A 16,886-nucleotide genomic window follows, 5' to 3' on the forward strand; every position below is an offset into this window, starting at 1 on the left:
GGGAAAAGGCTTAGGGGCTGGTTTTCGTTAGTCGGGAGAGGCGATCTGTAACCATCAAAATTGCGTGGAATGCTTCCGCTGGTGGAGCCCGAGCTGTTACTTAGCGTCTCTATGCTTCCCTCTCGCTGCAGCTCTGCAAGGGGAAGAGAAAACAGGCCCTGGTTAATGTTTCAGATAAAAGAATGAAGGTTACCATTAGAAGGCCACTTTATTGACAAATCTGTTTATTGTATCCCTGGTCTAACATTACGTTCGCTTGTCATCCATCTTTTACTGGGTGATTTGACGAATCACTCCAGAGGCAACCCGACTGCCGGTTCTACTTCTCCGCCGGGCTTGTGTTTCAGCCCCAACGTACGTGGGATTTTATTAAGACTTTACGCGTTGTCTTGCGGATGTGGTGTGTCATTGCTCTTTTGGGGGGGCGGGGGGACAATTAAAAGTGATTTGCAGGAGGTGCCAAGGTGCCAAAGCTCGGTGTCGCAAGGTGGAGCTGAGCACAAGGATGAGAGGCTGGCTGACGAGCAATGAAATAGCCTCGCTTGCTAGAAAAGGAGCTCGCTAGCAGCGACCCGCAACGTCTGTGCTTGACCGACGCAGTTTGACACGGTAGTTCCCCACCTCTTTGTGCACCATACACTGATGGGAGCGTCCCCACGGCTTGCGAGCCCCTTTGATGAGGCTGGTGGAGGGGAACGTAGAAACGGGCCGTGGAAGAAAGGTGATGAAGCTGTATCGACCACGGAGGCCTGGATGAGGCTCTGCGCAAGCTTGGGACTCTAAGGCTACTACTAGCATTTGGGATTATTCCCCTCTCACCCGTCGCGCACGCTGATAAGTCGAAGCCTCCCCCTCCTGCCCCCGGCTGACCTCCCAAAGCCTTTGTTGCTTCCTAATCTCGAGACGCCGGTATTCTTGCGTGCGTGCCGAATATCATTTCTAACTGCAGCTCTCTGCGAGCCACTTGAACCCAACAGTCGACTCGGTGGCAATGCCGCTGGACAGCATCACGCTCTCCAGCACTCAGCGACGGCACGCAGCGGTGATACGAGGCAGGGCCCCGCATCCAGTGCAGAGAGACTGCTGCAAAACTGCTCCTCGCAAGGCCTGCTCAGTCCTCCCTTTCAAGCAGGAGGGATAAAAGCAAAGTATACGACCAGTACCGTGAAGTCTCTACGAATTCTGCTGGGAGAGGAAACCTGGGTCTGTCTGTAAGCCACTGGCCGTGATTAAGAGACTGCTCCAAGACGCTCAGTGAAGTGTGGGTGCGGAGCGAACACATGGAGCAGACGGACAGATTTCCCTGTTGACTTCAGTGGGAACACTGCTCGAGCGCGCTGATTAGGAAGTGACTAATGGACTTCAGGATTTGGATGAATGGCTCCCAGCGCTGTTCCCTGTCAAATTTTCCTGCACCTTTGCCATTCACAGGCTTCAGTCTCATCCTGGGATTCCAGCTCATTTATAAATGTCCGACTGTCCCTTTGCTGCAGCGGGACCCAGAGATAAGGACAGATCTCGGCGCAGAAAGTTCACAGTCTCACCTTCATTTAAACCCAAACTATCCCGTTTAAGTAGCGAGCGCCCCGTTCCCACTGGCATGAATGTGACTCGTGTGTCCACCGATGGGATAACAGATCCGTTCGAATTTACACTTCACCAAGAAAGGGGTGGTGAATTTAATACTCGATCACGGAAGTAATTCACAACGGAGATAATCTGGGTTGGTTTCACAAAAAAGCAAATCCCCAGGAAGTCAGTACACCCATACAAAGCAACGATAATGACCTCAGCTGTATTAATCATGATTTCTTGCCAGTATTTTATTAAAGGAATGTACATGTATAAACTTCTTCGTTTGCCTTCGCATCCTTATTCTCCCATGAGTTCAGGAAGTAAAAACAGTAATTTAAATCAGAAATGAGTGGCGTATCCCACACTAATACTGCGCTTATCCTGTCTGATTTTGTGCTTTTATCTCCCCTCGCGCACAGCTGGCTTTGGTTAAACGTCTCACGTCAGAGCTTTCAGTCACTGTGTAGCCATCACCAGAAAGATAGACCACGGGTAGGCTCCAATCAAACATCATTAAGACGGTTGAACTCCTTATGAGGTTACCTCTCCCTCTCTCTCTCTCTCGATCGTAATTGATTTTCAGGCAAATGTTGCATTTTCAGTAACAAAAGAAGGAGAGAGAGAGGAGAGGCATTTATGTTTCCTTAGTGCTACGGATTCCCAAAGACCATTTCTGTCCCCATAAAGCCCGTGTGCTGAGCGACACGGCGCTGGCTCCCGGCTGGGGTGAAGAGTGCACAACTTCGGGAGAGCCTGGCTGAGGTTTTGCATGACTGCGGCCTTTGCAGTAACCAGGCCTGCACATTTGCCGTTCCTCAGCGAGCGGCGTACGATCCTACAGCGCAGTTTTGGGTTTCAGACTCAGGTCTGTGCATCTACGCCCCTGCCACAGGAATCGCGGGGGCTCGATGTCTTTGAAAACCAGCCCTTTCAGCTATGCGGATTTGTGGGATGCTGCAAAATGGCGAATGGAGGCGAACCTCTTCGTTGCACAGCGATATCAGGTTGCTGGAAAAAACCAAAAAGCTCTCTCTGTGGGGAAACTGTCTGCGTTGCTCATCGCATTAAGGAGGGAGTCAAAAACACCACGGTCTTCAACAAACCCCCGCGCGCTGTTTTGTACGTCACATCTGGATCAGGAAGGGACAGATGTGCAGCTGTCCTGGGGTAGCTCCCACAGTAGGTGGCTGTTCCTGTACCGCTCCACTAGATGGCAAAGGAGCAGGTACCAGCCTCTGCCGTTAGCAAAGGCACAGACGGCAACTGGACGTCTTGGGCATTTCAGCCCATATCCAGAAACGTGCAGGGATCGCAAACTTCTGTCGTGTTGGGAGCGTGAAATACTCAAGGGATAACGAGCCTTTTGCCACTAGATGGCTCATTCAAGTCCCGACCACGTTGACACTGTGCGAAAGTCTTCGCTACCTTACGTGTGCAACGCACGCTGCGATCAGGCTGTAGAGTCGCATCAAATGTCGAGGAACGCCCCATGTCTGTTGGGCGGACGAATGGCCCGGGGATCCAGAGACCAGACTCTGCAACCGACTTCCCACATGGATCTCGGCAAGTCTTAATCTTGCTCCATCTGCTTCCCGGTCCAAAAAACGAGGATAGTTTTACTTGCCCACTGTGTTAAAACGCTCTGCAATCTTCGGAAAGCACCAGATCATCCTCATCCTCATCATTGCTGTTATCATTAGCATTATTATTTTTTGCATTATTGCTATCATATCATCATCATCACCACCACCATCGTGCCCAGATTCTCAGCCCTCGAGGTAGCCGTCTCCGTCCCGCGGAGCAGGGACAGCACAGGCCGTAAAGCAAGGTTTCCTCATTCCTGGCCAGGAGGGATCAAGTTCACTTAAAAGTGAAGCCCACAGAGGAATTCACCTGCATAAGGAAGCTGAATGGCAGCCTTGGCTCGAATTGTCCTCGCTTATGGTAGTTGCATGAGGTCAGAGGCTTAGCACTGCCTCAATAGAGGCGGATATATCCGTCCCTGGAGTAGTGCTGTTGACTTCAGTGGACTTACGCCAGGAATGGAGTTGGCCCCAGTCTGTCTGAGGGTTATTGCATCTCTATTTCCCTATGCATTCGCTGTCGAGATGTATTAACTTCCTTAAATGTATCGGTAAAACAACCTCTTATGCTACACTTTAATGAGCTTGTACAGTAGCCAACAAATTGTGTATCGCATAAAACCCATTCTGCTCCACAGACTTGGAGGCTATTCTGCTTCGTGGTAACTGTCATCTGCTTCTGCGGAGGCAAGATAAGCAGGGTTGAGAAGTCAGGCCCTGCAGAAACCTAAATATTTGATTTGGGGGGAAGGGAGCGGGTGGGAGAAGGAAGAAGGGGACCTCCGGGAGCCATTTATGGGGTCAAAATAACATGAGACCTGCTCTCCTCAGAGCATTTCCACCATGGAGGAAGTGAAATACTGTGAGAAGACCAGTGCTCGCATGAGTTTGTCCCCGTAATGGCTCCCAGCGGCATTAAAAAGCCCGTGAAAAACAAACACAAATACAAATAAGTGCTAATAGTGGAAATGTTAATCCTGAAACCTGCCCCCGTCCCAGAGGGACACAACTTGCAAAGTTATGATTGGCTTCGAAAATGAAAAAAAAATAAGAGCAGGAACATCTGCTGAAGTCATGAGGAGGAGGCTAGTTCAGGGGAGCGCAGGAGCAGCCCATAGTCACTTTTGATGCTAACCGTAACAGGCAACGCCAGAGTCGATGGGAATCGCAGCATTACCGGGGGCTCGGGCACGTGCAAATCGAACTGCACTGGAGAAAGAAACAGCAACAAAAGTAGTCTCCGGTGCTGCACGTCTACCAGGTTTAAAAGGAACCAGGGTCCACGGGGCTCCAAAAGTAAGGGAAGAGAGATGCAGATGCCAACAGCGATTCTGCACCAGCTCCTCCGCGGGGCTGTACCCGTGTGCCTCTGTGGCTCTGGGATGGATTCAAAGCCCGTGCTAGTGCAGGGCAGGATTAACTCCATGCAAGTCAGTGGAGTCGCACCAATGTAGACAAGATCACAATCAGCAATACAAATCTCCGAGTCCAGGACTCAGAGCATTAGTTTCCCCTGAAAAAAATCCAAAGGACTAAGCAGGCATAAGTGCATGCTATTTACTTGGCTGTGAACGTTCAAGTGAGAACCAGGGCCTGCGCTCTCGTGCTCGCTCCACAATGTCACATTTGCTCCTCTCCTCATGCAGATACTCCTGCAGCCGTTCTGAGGCTGACCCGAAATGCTGGCGGCCAGATCTGGACCTGAAGGACGGCAGCCACGCTGAAACAGCAGGATGTGGGAGAGAATTCAGTTGAGACGGTGGGTCCTATCTGTACGCCCCCCACCAAGGTACTTCTGCCAGCTTCTCACTGGGCGTTGCACCGGGGCTGTTTATGACAAGAGGTAAGCCCCTAGGAGCCTTGTGCTCATAAAGCCCTCTGTGTACCTACGGCACTGGGGCCCTCCAAGCCTCACTACCCTGTATACTGGTGCAGGGAGTATGTTCCCACCCCCAAAGCAGAGACAATAATGGGACTTTTGCTTTTGTTAATCTGGCCTCAAGCTTCTGGGTGCCCCAACCTGAGACGTTTAGAAGAGGCCTGACTTGCAGAGAGCAGGTGCTCTGCACTCTCAGGAAACCAAGGCATCTCCACCTTGGCCTCCAAAATCACTGGTCCCAGTGACCTCCCACTGCCATTACATTCACACCACATCTTTTAGTGCCTGGCCCTGGGAGGGCTGAAGGCACCTGCCTGCTTGCAGGACCGGGTGGGCGTTCCCACTCGAATGCAGAGATAATGACCTTCTGCATGCAGTATTGCCCCTGTCGCCTTCACCGGGTACCATCATGCCCCTCTTGTTGGCAGTCCCTGGCTGCTCCACTGAATGAGTGCGGCTGGCGGAAAACCAGGGGTCGGTAACAGCCGTGCTGGGACGTGCTGTGGGAGGAGGAGCTGGGACCCCACCGAGGCTGAAGAAAAGCTGCAGGGAGCAGTTCATGTTTAGGCGCATGGGGGTGGCAGCGGGCGCACGTCCCTCCCTGGAGTCCGAGAGATGCCCAGACTGGACCGGGTGCAGTCGAAATGCTGTCAAATAATGAGCAATCAAAAGTAGGGAAATGCACGATCCATTAGCTCCCTTCCAGTTCCACCTTGTTCTTTGCATCCCTGCCAGGCGCTGAAAACCAGCGTCTGTTCCCGTCACGTGAGATTCGGCAGCACTCAGGAGCCAGCTGGGAGAAACCAGAACGGATCCCCTTCTGTTCTTACCTACCACACGCGCCTGATCCTCGCCGTCCTGTCTCATCCGACTGCAAGCCGAAGCCTCTGTTGTATTAAGCGTGGTGACAAATTGGACGGAGGTCCTTGCTGCGGTCCTCAGGTGGGTGTCAGCACGTAACGAGCTACCCCAGGCACGCGTCCAAGCCAGGGTGCTGTATATTCAATTCCAAAAAGCTGCAGGATCTGTCAGAGGACTACATCAAATCTAGAAAGGTAGAAAGCCTTGCCAAGCCTAAATGTGAAGCCATTTTATATGGCACATTAATTCAGTGCCTGAAGAAAATCTATATAGCCCTCTTTTGCCCGGAACACTCATAAATTATGCTGCCTTTCTTAGTTGTGCTTTCTCCGTAGTGGTCCACTTGAAGCCATGGTATCTCCTTTATGTCTACTCAAAAATCTCATCTCTAGTGCATTATTTCTTCTAATGGCTTTTCCTTTCTCTCCGTTGGACTTCCCCTACAGCAGGCTGTTAAGCACAGTTTCAAAATATCCTCAAAAATCATTTGCTGAAAGAGCCGACCCTTTCCTTTACCTACTGAGAATTGCACTAACTCCTCTGCAGCATGGCAGCATGGCAGCCTGGATAAACGATACAACGACAACCAGCCTGATGTGTCAGGGTAGTGGGGAAGCAGCAGCAACTCTGAATACAAGAATTATTCTTCATCATCTCAAACTGTCACAACACATTACGCTCAAAGCCTCAGCCTGCTGAAGGAGTGACCCTGGACTGAATGGAAGAGTGCTTGGGGAAAGAACTAATTGTAGCCTCTTTTCACACGTCAGTCACTTTTCACAGCACCAAGCCTTTCAAGCTCAACTAATGTCAAGTTCCTTTTTCCTTTTTCTGTGCCGAATATTTCTGAGGTTATATAGATGGCATTTTTAAAGGAACAAGGTCTCTGGCAAGGATCTAAGTTGGTGGGGAGGAGGAAGGGAGAAGTGCAAAGATTAGTGCACGCTACTGAAGATTTGTTAGGAATGACTCAATTAACAGGCTGGGATCTGGGAAGTGGCGTGACATATCAGCCACTTGGGCCTTTATCTCGTGGTTTTATTCTTGTCATTCAGGGTGTGTCTACACAACTCGCCTTAATGTGCGGTAGACTGCTCTACTGCATGTTAGCGCATCACGGCAAAAACCATGCTGATGCAGTAGACTGCTCTACTGCACATAAGCACATCACGGTGAAAAACCATGCTAATGCACAACAGGATTAGTCTACTGCGCATCACAAAAAAAAGTTTGCCTTTGCTACTGCACATAAGCAAAGCTACTGCGCTTTTATCTAATACCTTGTATTAGAGGTACTAAACTTAATGCACTGTAACAAAGGCACATTAATGAATGTGTAGACACGTCTCATTGTGGCAATTTCACTTGGTCCAGATTTAAGCCGAAAGCATGTAAATATGCGGGAATTTACTCTCTCCCTTTTCACAAAATTAGAAAGCAAAAGTGGTAGCTGGCCCAACGGTGGGGTGAGAGAAGGAAGCAGCATCCTATTAAGAACGGCTGGGGTGGATTGTGCTTCTTTGGGGCCTCGACCATTTTGGGCTGGCCATTTAATTGGGCAGAGTTGAGAACCCACCTGCTAGATCAAAGTTACTTTCATTTGGAAAAGAAGCAAAGCAACACGATTCAGAAGCAGAGCCTGTATCCGTCCTCTTGTCTAGAACATCAAGCATCAACTTTCTCCTCCGCTTGGACAGTGCCCAGCACCACAGCGCTTGAACACCAGCCACGTCCCTTTGACTCTCTCCGGATATGAATATTTACGCATAAGCAGCCTAACTCCACCGAAGCCATAAAGTGCATTTCCATCCTGTCTTCCACTGAAGCTAATGGCGCTGCTCTGGATTGGTGAGTGCTGCTGAAAGCAGAATAGGGCCAAGGCTGTGCATGTGTCATTGATAGTGTTTGTTGCACACAAAACTTCTCCTAAGCCCAGCATTATGGAACCACACTGCTAACAGCACTGCTCCTTTCTAGACATCAGAGAATGTAACTGCGAACAGGGAGCCTTGATTATATATTATCTTCAAAAACACTGGTTGTTAGTTAAAGGGAGGAAACTAGAGAACTGGCTCTGAAAAAAGGATTTATAGGGATTCGGCTGGAGTTTGTGCTGCAGGTAGGACCCACCAGCAGCTCGCAGAACTGACCTCTACTGTACCCAGCAAGGGGCACCACGATCCAGGTCCGTGCAGTGCTGGCTTTGGAGAGTAAAGCTACACTTGGGAAGGCAGAAGGATTGGATCTGTGCCACCGTTTATCTGAAACGGCCCTAAACTGTCAGCACCAAATACCATCTTATGATTTAATTTCTTAATGTCTTTGAATTTGCAAAGACAGAAATGAAAGCTCTTTCCCAGCCCTACCTGTTTCCATTCGTTCTTCTGCAGCTGGAGGGGAGACCCAAAAGCTTTCTCATGTACTGCTCTTGGGCTGTCTTTGCTGTGCAAAGATGTGTGCGTGCCCAGCGGGGGGGGATGCATTTTTTTCAGCCCCGTTACGGGGCGGGCAGCTATTCTGGTTTTGTTTGGAATGAAGAGATTGGAAGGAGATTTCCCACCAGATTTGCACAAGCTCGTTAAACTTCATGTTCTTCTCAAGGGGTCAGGTTCTGCCTCACCACAGTGAACCGGGCAGTACAGGCGTGCACCACCGCTCTTTGTTGGACCGAACAAGAGCTGTTAGCCGTGTGCTAGAGGCCTACTAAGCGCTAACGCCGTGTCATTTGGCTTAGATGCCCGAGGCCTGTACTTTAGGAAGAGCATCCAATTATTGATTTCATGTGCAGCTGCAGGTAGCCAACACAACAGGGAAGTTCCTAAGGTCCAGGAAGCATCGGATTTTCTTTTCTTTGTTTGAGAATAGATGTTAGACCACTTTCACGGGAGGAAATTCAGCGCGCACCAAAAATGAATCCCTGTGTTGAAATCATTTCACCCTACTGCGTCAGGGAAGATACTAAGACACTGCAGAAGCAGCCCTATTACGTTGTCAGAGCAGAAAAGACGGGCAAATGCTGTCTGAGCAAGTCCTACGAAATCAGATGTTTCTGATTTCATAGGACTTGCTCAGTCTATAGGACTTGCTCAGGCTGTTAGTGACTGCCAAATTATCCTATGATCAATATAATGCCGAATCCACATAGACTCCTAATGTAATGCACTTACACCTGGCGCGTTGGATAAAAAAGGTGACAGCGTCTAACAACTTGGGTAAGGACGCATGGGAAGTGCAAAGTCACCAAGGGAAGGGAGAGTGAACATCAAAATCCAGTGGGGCTGCACATTTCATTTCCAGTGCATCATCTCGGTGCTACGATGCCAAAGAAGTAACACTTGCAAAAATTAAGAAGGCATCTGAGCTTACATAAATATCTGGATTTACTTCAAGCGAGAAGAGATTGGGAAGATACGAGCAAAACATTTTCATGTGTGAACTTTTAAAGTATTTGTCTACAAAAGAAAAAGAAGTTCAGCTTGTTGTTTCCTTTGAAATGAAAAACAAACACTAACATTCCTCTATCCACCGAGCAAGATACCCAAATCTATGGCATACAGCCAGACTCGACTCTGAATATTTTATGGAAGGTTAAAAGTGCACGAGATAAAGGACTAGCGTCTAGAGAGACAATATTCTTCAACATAGGCACTTTCACGACGACTGCAGCGCTTTAAAAAATTGTCTCAAGTTTCATAGAGCGGTATATGTTTGTCAAGAGGGTTAGGATGTTTTGCTACATAAATGGCACTTTGGCAAGGCAAGCTGCCGAATTTAGCCGCTACGTGAAGTCTCAAAAGCTCGAAGAACAATCAGATGCTTATAGAAAACAGATCTCTCCAGCCCAAGCGCACAGCATGAAGTGCACTAACCGTTCATGCAAAGTTTCCAAAAGCGTGTGTTTTCTAAACGGACGGGCAGATGCAGTTGTTTCGGATGAAGGGAAACTCCCCCCACCCCTCCACAAACTTCAAAGTCACGATGCGCTGCTCCTAAAGATCGAGTCTTCAGCATCCTAGCCGGTTTCATCTGTTCTCAGATCTTGAGATCCATAATGTCCTTTCTTACCATTAAAAATGCACTTTCCTGCTGGAAGCCAGTGAATATGTATATGTGTGTGTGTGTATTTGTGTGTGTGTGTTTAATGCATGTAAGCAGAATGATCTTTTATCTTCAGTTACGCAAGCGGCACATCTGTGTATATCAGACCAAAAGCATTTGCAGAGAAAACACTGTATTAAAATTCCTGGTTCTGGTCTCATTCCCAGGGCTGTGGGAGTGCCTCCGATTGCTCAACAGTGACCCCTCTCTCAGCCTCCAACTCCACCAGGGAGATGCAAATTAAAATGCCTTTCTGCATGTTCACAACACCTACCAGTCCGCATGTTACTGAGCAGCACTTTGTTTCCCCCCTTCGCTGGGAAGAGTGGCACGCTGTCCAAACGTCTCCGAGGAAATATGCAGGTTTGTCCCTACATTTGAGACCCAGACGGGCTCTAAATGTGTGTGCACCTGATCCTGCAAAGCTTCCCTCCCCACTCGAGACGAGGGGAGCTGTAGGTGTAATCAAAAGGGGCCTCTGCGTCTCCACAACTCCTACAGCGAGAACTATCTCCCTCCGATCGCGGCAGCCTGAAACAGTCCCGGGGCGGGGAGACGAGCCGTGCTTGCTCTTCCATCCGCAACTCAAAGAGTCCCAGCCGAAGAATCTGGTCGTGGAAAAGCTGAAGTGCCTGAGTGTCAAAATAATAAATAGAGCAATGACCTCACGGTCTGGGCAGCATGTCACTGATCTGCTGAATAAGGGATTTCAGACATGCCTAAACCTCAAAACTTCAGCAATTCCTTTCATGTCTGAGACCTGATTTTCCCTCTTACGATGCTGTCGAGGCTTACTGGACCTCCTAACAATCCTCATTTGGAAAAATAAGGCAGCGTAGAGCCCAGGAGACGGACGGCTTGCGTGGTGTTTCAGTTCTGCTGTCCCTCCACGTGCACGTATCAGTCTCTAAGGGCTGATTTCAATTTAGAGTAACACCGAGTACAATGATCCTGGCGTAACTGCGAGTAAGCCATGCTCCCGACACGCTGACCCTTCCGGTCAGTGGAGGGGAGGAAGGACTCTTATGTTGTGGGGGAGAAAGCACAAATGGATCAAAATTTGGGTTTTGAAGAAGCAGTCAAAAGTTTCGAGAGGCCAGATCCCAACATGGCATAACGGAGAATACTGTCACTGAAACACCCACGTTCCACCTGCTGACAATTTGGTCTTTGTTGCCGACCGAAGCTAACCGAGTCTCTTGAAACTCAGAAATAAAGGTGGACGTTTCATTAGGATGAGGTTTTTCTCATCGTGTTCCTGCAACCCTGAGTCCAGCCTCATTCAGCAACCTTAAAGTGCATGTTCGTATACTTAAACTCAAATTTCCATTTTTGTGTGGGTCCAAACAGGTTGTGGGAAAACGCTGAGAAGTGGTGGGGGGGCATGTCTGAACTTTTTTTATCCGAACAGTTCTCCCCTTTCCTGGCAAGTTAAGGTAGTTCATGGTTGGGAGGGACAGAGACAAACTCCTGTGCTTCTGCTCTATCAGAAACCCAACACTTCTCCCGTGAATCCGCAGTTAACACGGTGAGCTGACAGCGCTTCTTGAAGCAGCTCAGTTTTGCTAAAGATGGATCGATTTGCCAAAACGCTCTAATTCTGCAGGCCCACAAATACATCTGCACCTACAATAAGTGGTTGACCTTGGTGTAAGGACCTGACCCTGTCTCCTAAAAAAAAAAGGTGGGAGCTCACTTACTTGTAGGCAGAAACTAAAAGATGCCTTGAAACACGTGCAACAAAATCCCACCTCTCTCCTCTTTATTAATTGGTTAAGGTTTGACCAGGGTAGCACCAAAGTCTGACCTTGACTGTGCACGTATGGAGGAGCTGCCTGATTCGATCCGTTGTAACTCAGGTGTCAGCACAGCATATCTGGATTTGTTCTTCTGAAAGCCAAGAGCAGCTGTCAGCTGTTTCAAGAATGATATATATTTCCTCCGAAAACCTTTTTAAAATCATTCACGTATCGATTTCAATGTATTAAGTCTCCTTTCCTTTTTTTTTTCTTTTTCAGTTGCTCGTTTTAAAACACGGCCAAATCGGCGAACGAAGTTGAGAGCAGAGGAGCCTGCAAGCTGGAAATAACTCTTGTGTGAAGTCTCAAAGAGTTAATGTACAACCAAGGAATTCCTCTAGCCACGTCCCACGGAAAAAGCAACTTAAGTCATTTCAAGCTCTTCAGGTTCAGTCTGACGTCAGGGTGCAGCACAGCAAGGATAAGGAACGATGGTTTTTTTTTCCATGGTCTTCACCTGCATTTGAATGGGCAGCCAGCAGCCCTTCCCAAGCGTGGCCTAGATTTGTCAGGGCAAGACGTGGCCACCACGTAATTTAAATGGAGCATTAGATCTGTTACGCTGCTTTAAAAAATGTGCATAAAGCAGCCCCTGAGTCCTGTGCAAGAGGGAGCTCAGACCTGCAAGAGGATGGAGAATTACGGGTGCAATTCCAGCCTCCCACCCCTGTGTGCTTCCCACTGTGCAGGCGTGCGCGTGCATGGGGGGAGGAAAGCCACCGAGTCTTTCTGTCTCCTGATGATCATCTTCAGACGCGGTTTCTGCCTGGCCACCCAGCCTCAGTCTGAAGCACTTGCTGGGAAGGTCTCCAGGGGAAGACACCCTGACAGGGGATGGATGAAGCTGGAAGATGGGACGCTCCCTCCTGGGATAGTGTTGGAGAAGCTGTGGGCATTCACAGCCCTATTCAGCGTATGGGGGAAGGCTGCCCCTCGAGTCCCAGGGCAGCGCGACGGCCTGGGCTACCTTTCTTGGCAACTGTACGCATTTGTGTAAGATGCTTTGCAAATCCCTTATCTGAACCAGGAATGCACAGACCGAAGGGGCCTGTCCTAAAATTTTCCAGAACCCAAGCTGCAGTATTACTCCACTTGCTTCTCACCCCATAAAACAATACCAGAAAAAGGCACCGACTGGCCCTTAAACACGAACACCAGCAGCAATGCACGGATACAAACTTAGGGCCTGATGCAAAGCCCCTTTAAAGGAGGCTGCCTCATCAGCTTCAAAGGGTTTTGCATTGGGCCCCGATAGTGAAATCCTGGCCCCACTGCCGTTAATGGCAAAACTCCCAATGACTTCAAAGGGGCAGAATTTCACTCTTACTCAACAACTGTGAATGGCTGTTTTAAAACGCTCGCCCATTGTACTACCTGTTTCTATCAGCAGGGGAAAAAAACAATTCCCTCTTTATGGGGCCGTGCAGCATGCCAAGTGAGAGATCACTTTAGAGACTTAAAGAAGCAGAGGCTTTTTGCTATTTATGAGGGAAGAGTGCCCCAGGTAACTGAATCTCGGAGAACCAGGATCCCGCTAATGTACGAGGAACCATAAAGTGAAACGTTAGAAGTTGGCTAGCAGCAAACGCGAGGCAGACTCGTCTACCTTCGTTGTCTCCCATGAACGAAGTGCAAAAAAAGGTAAATAAACCAGAAGGGAAATGTCTTTTCCACTCCGTTTTTTAAAACATTTAATCTCCCTCCAATCTATGCACTACCACGGCATTTGGTGTCATACTAGCAAAACGGGGAGAATTTTTTTTTTTTTTTAAAGAAATCCCTTTAAACTCAATGGCAGCCTTGGCAAAGGAGGCTGAGGCCCTCTGACCTAACGAGAGCCCGAGATAAGGGTTTCTTTTGAAATTTCCATCTAAAACCACCACCTGTGCGGTAGTATCCTATGGCCCAAAACAAACTCCACGTCTGCTGAAATGGTGTCACTTCAGCAGGGCTGATTTTTCCACTTGCAGAGCACTTCAAGAATTATCTCTGCATTTTTTTTGTTGTTGTCAAGGGACAGTAGCATCAAATATTTAGTGATTATAAACAGAGCAGAATAAAAAAAAAAAAAAAGCAACTGCCTGAAACGAGAGCTCAGGATCTGATTTCTTCTAACCGGATGCCTGCAAGATGTCACTGAATTCTCTCTCCGTGCAACCCGCGTGGAGCCAATATGAACTCCCAGCAAAGTGCTTAAAAACCCATTATTTATAATAACTGTTAAATGATGAGACATTGTTTACCCAGATCGCAAGATAAATTCTCACTTACAGAATGCTTGTCTGACTGTCCTGAACATCATCTGGTTTTTATTTAAATGCAAAATGTAATTACTCTCAATAACACAGCAGAAGAATTCAATAAGATATGGCTTTGCACTTATGGTTTAATATTAACATTTCCCCATAAACGTTAATGAATAAAAGTCTACTGCTGTATATTTTACATGCGATTGAGAGGAAGGGAGGGAGGGAAATATTTTCATATCTGGAGCGCAACACTGAATTCAAGGGGAGCTCGGGGTTTTCAGACCCTGGCTGAGACAGCACCTCCTGCCGGCATCAGACTCAAAGCGTCACATCCAGAAAAGACAGATCCCAAGCGTTCAAGAAGTGGCAGGAGGTAGCACGAGGCTGAATGACTGCGTCTGTAAGTAAGGCCTCTGTTGAGAGAAATCACTCTGGTCTTTTCCTCATGTCTGTTGTGCACCTAGTACCATCAGCACTGGACCATCTGCGGCCTGGACTACAGCAGCACTTACAGTCTGCTCCCACTGGTCTGGGTACGCCTGCGATGGATGCGGTCTCTTTGTGTGGCCCCTTTGAGACGTACCTCCAACAGCAGCCGCCCCGCAGTAGCCTGCCCACTTTCGGGGCACCCGTGCAAAGGGGTTGCCCCTTGGTGAGAGGGTTCTGGCAGCCGCTTTGCACGGTTTAAGCAAGATCCATAGAGCAGAGGAGCCCGCTCGCCCGAGCTTCGTGTCCTCAGGCAAAAGACTGCTAAGGGCGTGACTCTTCACTGCATTACTGAACAGCAATGATGTTGGTGCAGCGGGTTCAACGGATGCAGTGACGTACACTGAAGGTAGCACTGGGATGAACTAGGCCCACGGCACTTAAGGAGCATGTTCTTTGCTGATCTCAAATTGCTTTGCTAAAGGGGGATTTGTCCCCATTCTACAGCCGACAAAACCAAGGCGCACGTGCTTGCCTGACAGCAGAAAACAGGTCAGTGCCAGAGCTGGAATCAGAAGGTCGGTCCCCTGACACCCCTCCCACGGTGCCACGATGCTGCCAGCAGCACGTGCCAGCTAGTGGATGGCATACGCACACATTGCTGCTGCTTAAAAATTCATGCTCATGTGTGGGAGGGTCAGCCTCGGCCCGCAGGACTCGTGTGCCAGCTTTGCCTTCACCCCTCTATCACACTGCCAACCAGAATAGGATTTGGCATATAAAACACCTGTATACACTTCCATCTGATTCAGACACTGGATGATAGGGGCCATTTACGCCTATCTAGAAACATATATTTCCCCTACCCCATGCTGCGTCCTACATGCAAACGCTTGCAAGAGGCTTCGAAAGAATTGTGGGGAGCAGAGACGGGAAAAGTCCTCTTAGACAAAGCAGTCCATTGCACGTGGCTAGCGCAGAAGTGGCCCCCATCTCATTTCCAGAGCTTTGGCTTTGGCTTGTAAAGGGAAGGTTTAATAAAATGAGAGCTTTTCAACCCAGGCAGCGCGATTCAAAAAAAGAACTTAGAGGCCTACTAAAACCCGGCAGGTTTGGGGAACATAGAAATAGGCTTCATTAAGTAGCAAATGCCTTCCAAGGGCCTGATGCAACAAAAAGGCCCTTGCAGGATGAGACACAAGAGAGCACCTCTGTGCTCCTGTTCCCACTGAAATCAATGTCAAGAGCCCCAAGGATGCGAAAAAGCTTGTTGCTTTAAAAGGTCCCCAGTGCACATCAACACAGATGAGCAAAGCCAAGCTAAAAGGCAGGCTGCTTACCATCTCAGATGAAATGCTGGTGTCTTGTGGTAAGGAAAATAATTTACTTAATCGCTTAAAAAAACCCCAACAACAACAAATCTCTTAGGAGAAAGTCAATTGTTTGCCTGCTAACTGCTCTGAGACAAAGCAACGGAAGGGAAATGTCCAGTTCCAATCATTTCGTAACCTGATTACAGCCCGCACAGAAGAGCTGAAACACTTGGAGAACAATGATTAAGAAATTAAGCTTCAAATTAAGTGTGCGCCCTATATGGGCCTGCTTCTTCCTATGATACTGGAAAGGACACGGCTGGGCTCGTTCCACGCGCGAGCTGGCGATGCGAGCGTACAGCCCAGCGATGAATCATCTCAGACATTTCCCGACCCCCCCCGCCACCCCACCATTTCTTTCTCCAAGAGGAATGACAAATCTAGAAATGGCACTGCACTTTGTTTCATGACGGTATCGATTTTCCTGCACAGGAAAAGTGCATTTGTCCTCTCGGCCCGCAGGCTGGCAAGAAAGGGTTAACCAAATGTTTATCACAAGGCTGGCTTCAGAGTTGAAAGTAATGTGATCAGTAATGAATTTTGTGTTACATTAGGTTGTATAAATGGACAGACAAGCGCAGACAACAAGTGGCCAGGAGTCGGGGCTAATCTAATGATGTAAAAATAGAGACAGCACCAATTATACTTGGGGCCAGCTCAGAGCTCCTGCAGGGACTGCAAATGAATAGGTACAAATCAAATTACTGACTAATAGACGCACTACAAGAGAGGGCAGTCAATGCTAAATGCATTAGGGCCTTGTGACCTCCCTGCTCTGAACAGCAGAATCCTAAATTTGACTTAAAAAAAAAAAAATCAAAGAAACTCTTGTTCAGTTAAGAAGAGAGATACAACAATGTGACTTGTGAAATGATTTAAAACGTTCACATTTCCCCCCACCTCGTCCCTTTGTTAGGATATTCTGTATGGCTCGGGCATTGCTTCAAACCTTTTTCCAATCTGACCCAGGGTTTTTGCTTTGTCAAAACATGGAGAAATAGTCTTTGTGCAAAAGTTAAGACCTGAGAACAATACAGTTATGT

At 48.3% G+C, this 16,886-nt stretch overlaps 1 protein-coding gene and 1 long non-coding RNA gene across 3 annotated transcripts in view; one reads left to right on the forward strand and one right to left on the reverse strand.

The window, feature by feature from the left end:
* LOC106722501 overlaps window positions 1–16,885 on the forward strand; it is a 30,605-nt gene extending 13,720 nt beyond the window's left edge. The window contains exons 3-5 of the long non-coding RNA XR_001358504.2: window positions 4,805–5,001; window positions 5,773–5,979; window positions 12,015–16,885. This is a non-coding gene — a long non-coding RNA (uncharacterized LOC106722501). The remainder of the gene's footprint in view (window positions 1–4,804; window positions 5,002–5,772; window positions 5,980–12,014) is intronic.
* The window catches only part of BCAS3 (BCAS3, microtubule associated cell migration factor), a 447,594-nt gene that overhangs the window by 2,318 nt on the left and 428,390 nt on the right, over window positions 1–16,886 (reverse strand). For both annotated transcript variants that reach the window (XM_025210099.1, XM_025210105.1), the window contains exon 26: window positions 1–133. This exon ends at the window's left edge or, in 1 of these variants, runs on beyond it. In XM_025210099.1, coding sequence (XP_025065884.1) covers window positions 1–133 — 133 coding nt within the window. The remainder of the gene's footprint in view (window positions 134–16,886) is intronic.

This window comes from Alligator sinensis, unplaced genomic scaffold (assembly GCF_000455745.1).
Source record: "Alligator sinensis unplaced genomic scaffold, ASM45574v1 scaffold118_1, whole genome shotgun sequence".
Classification (NCBI taxonomy): domain Eukaryota; kingdom Metazoa; phylum Chordata; order Crocodylia; family Alligatoridae; genus Alligator; species Alligator sinensis.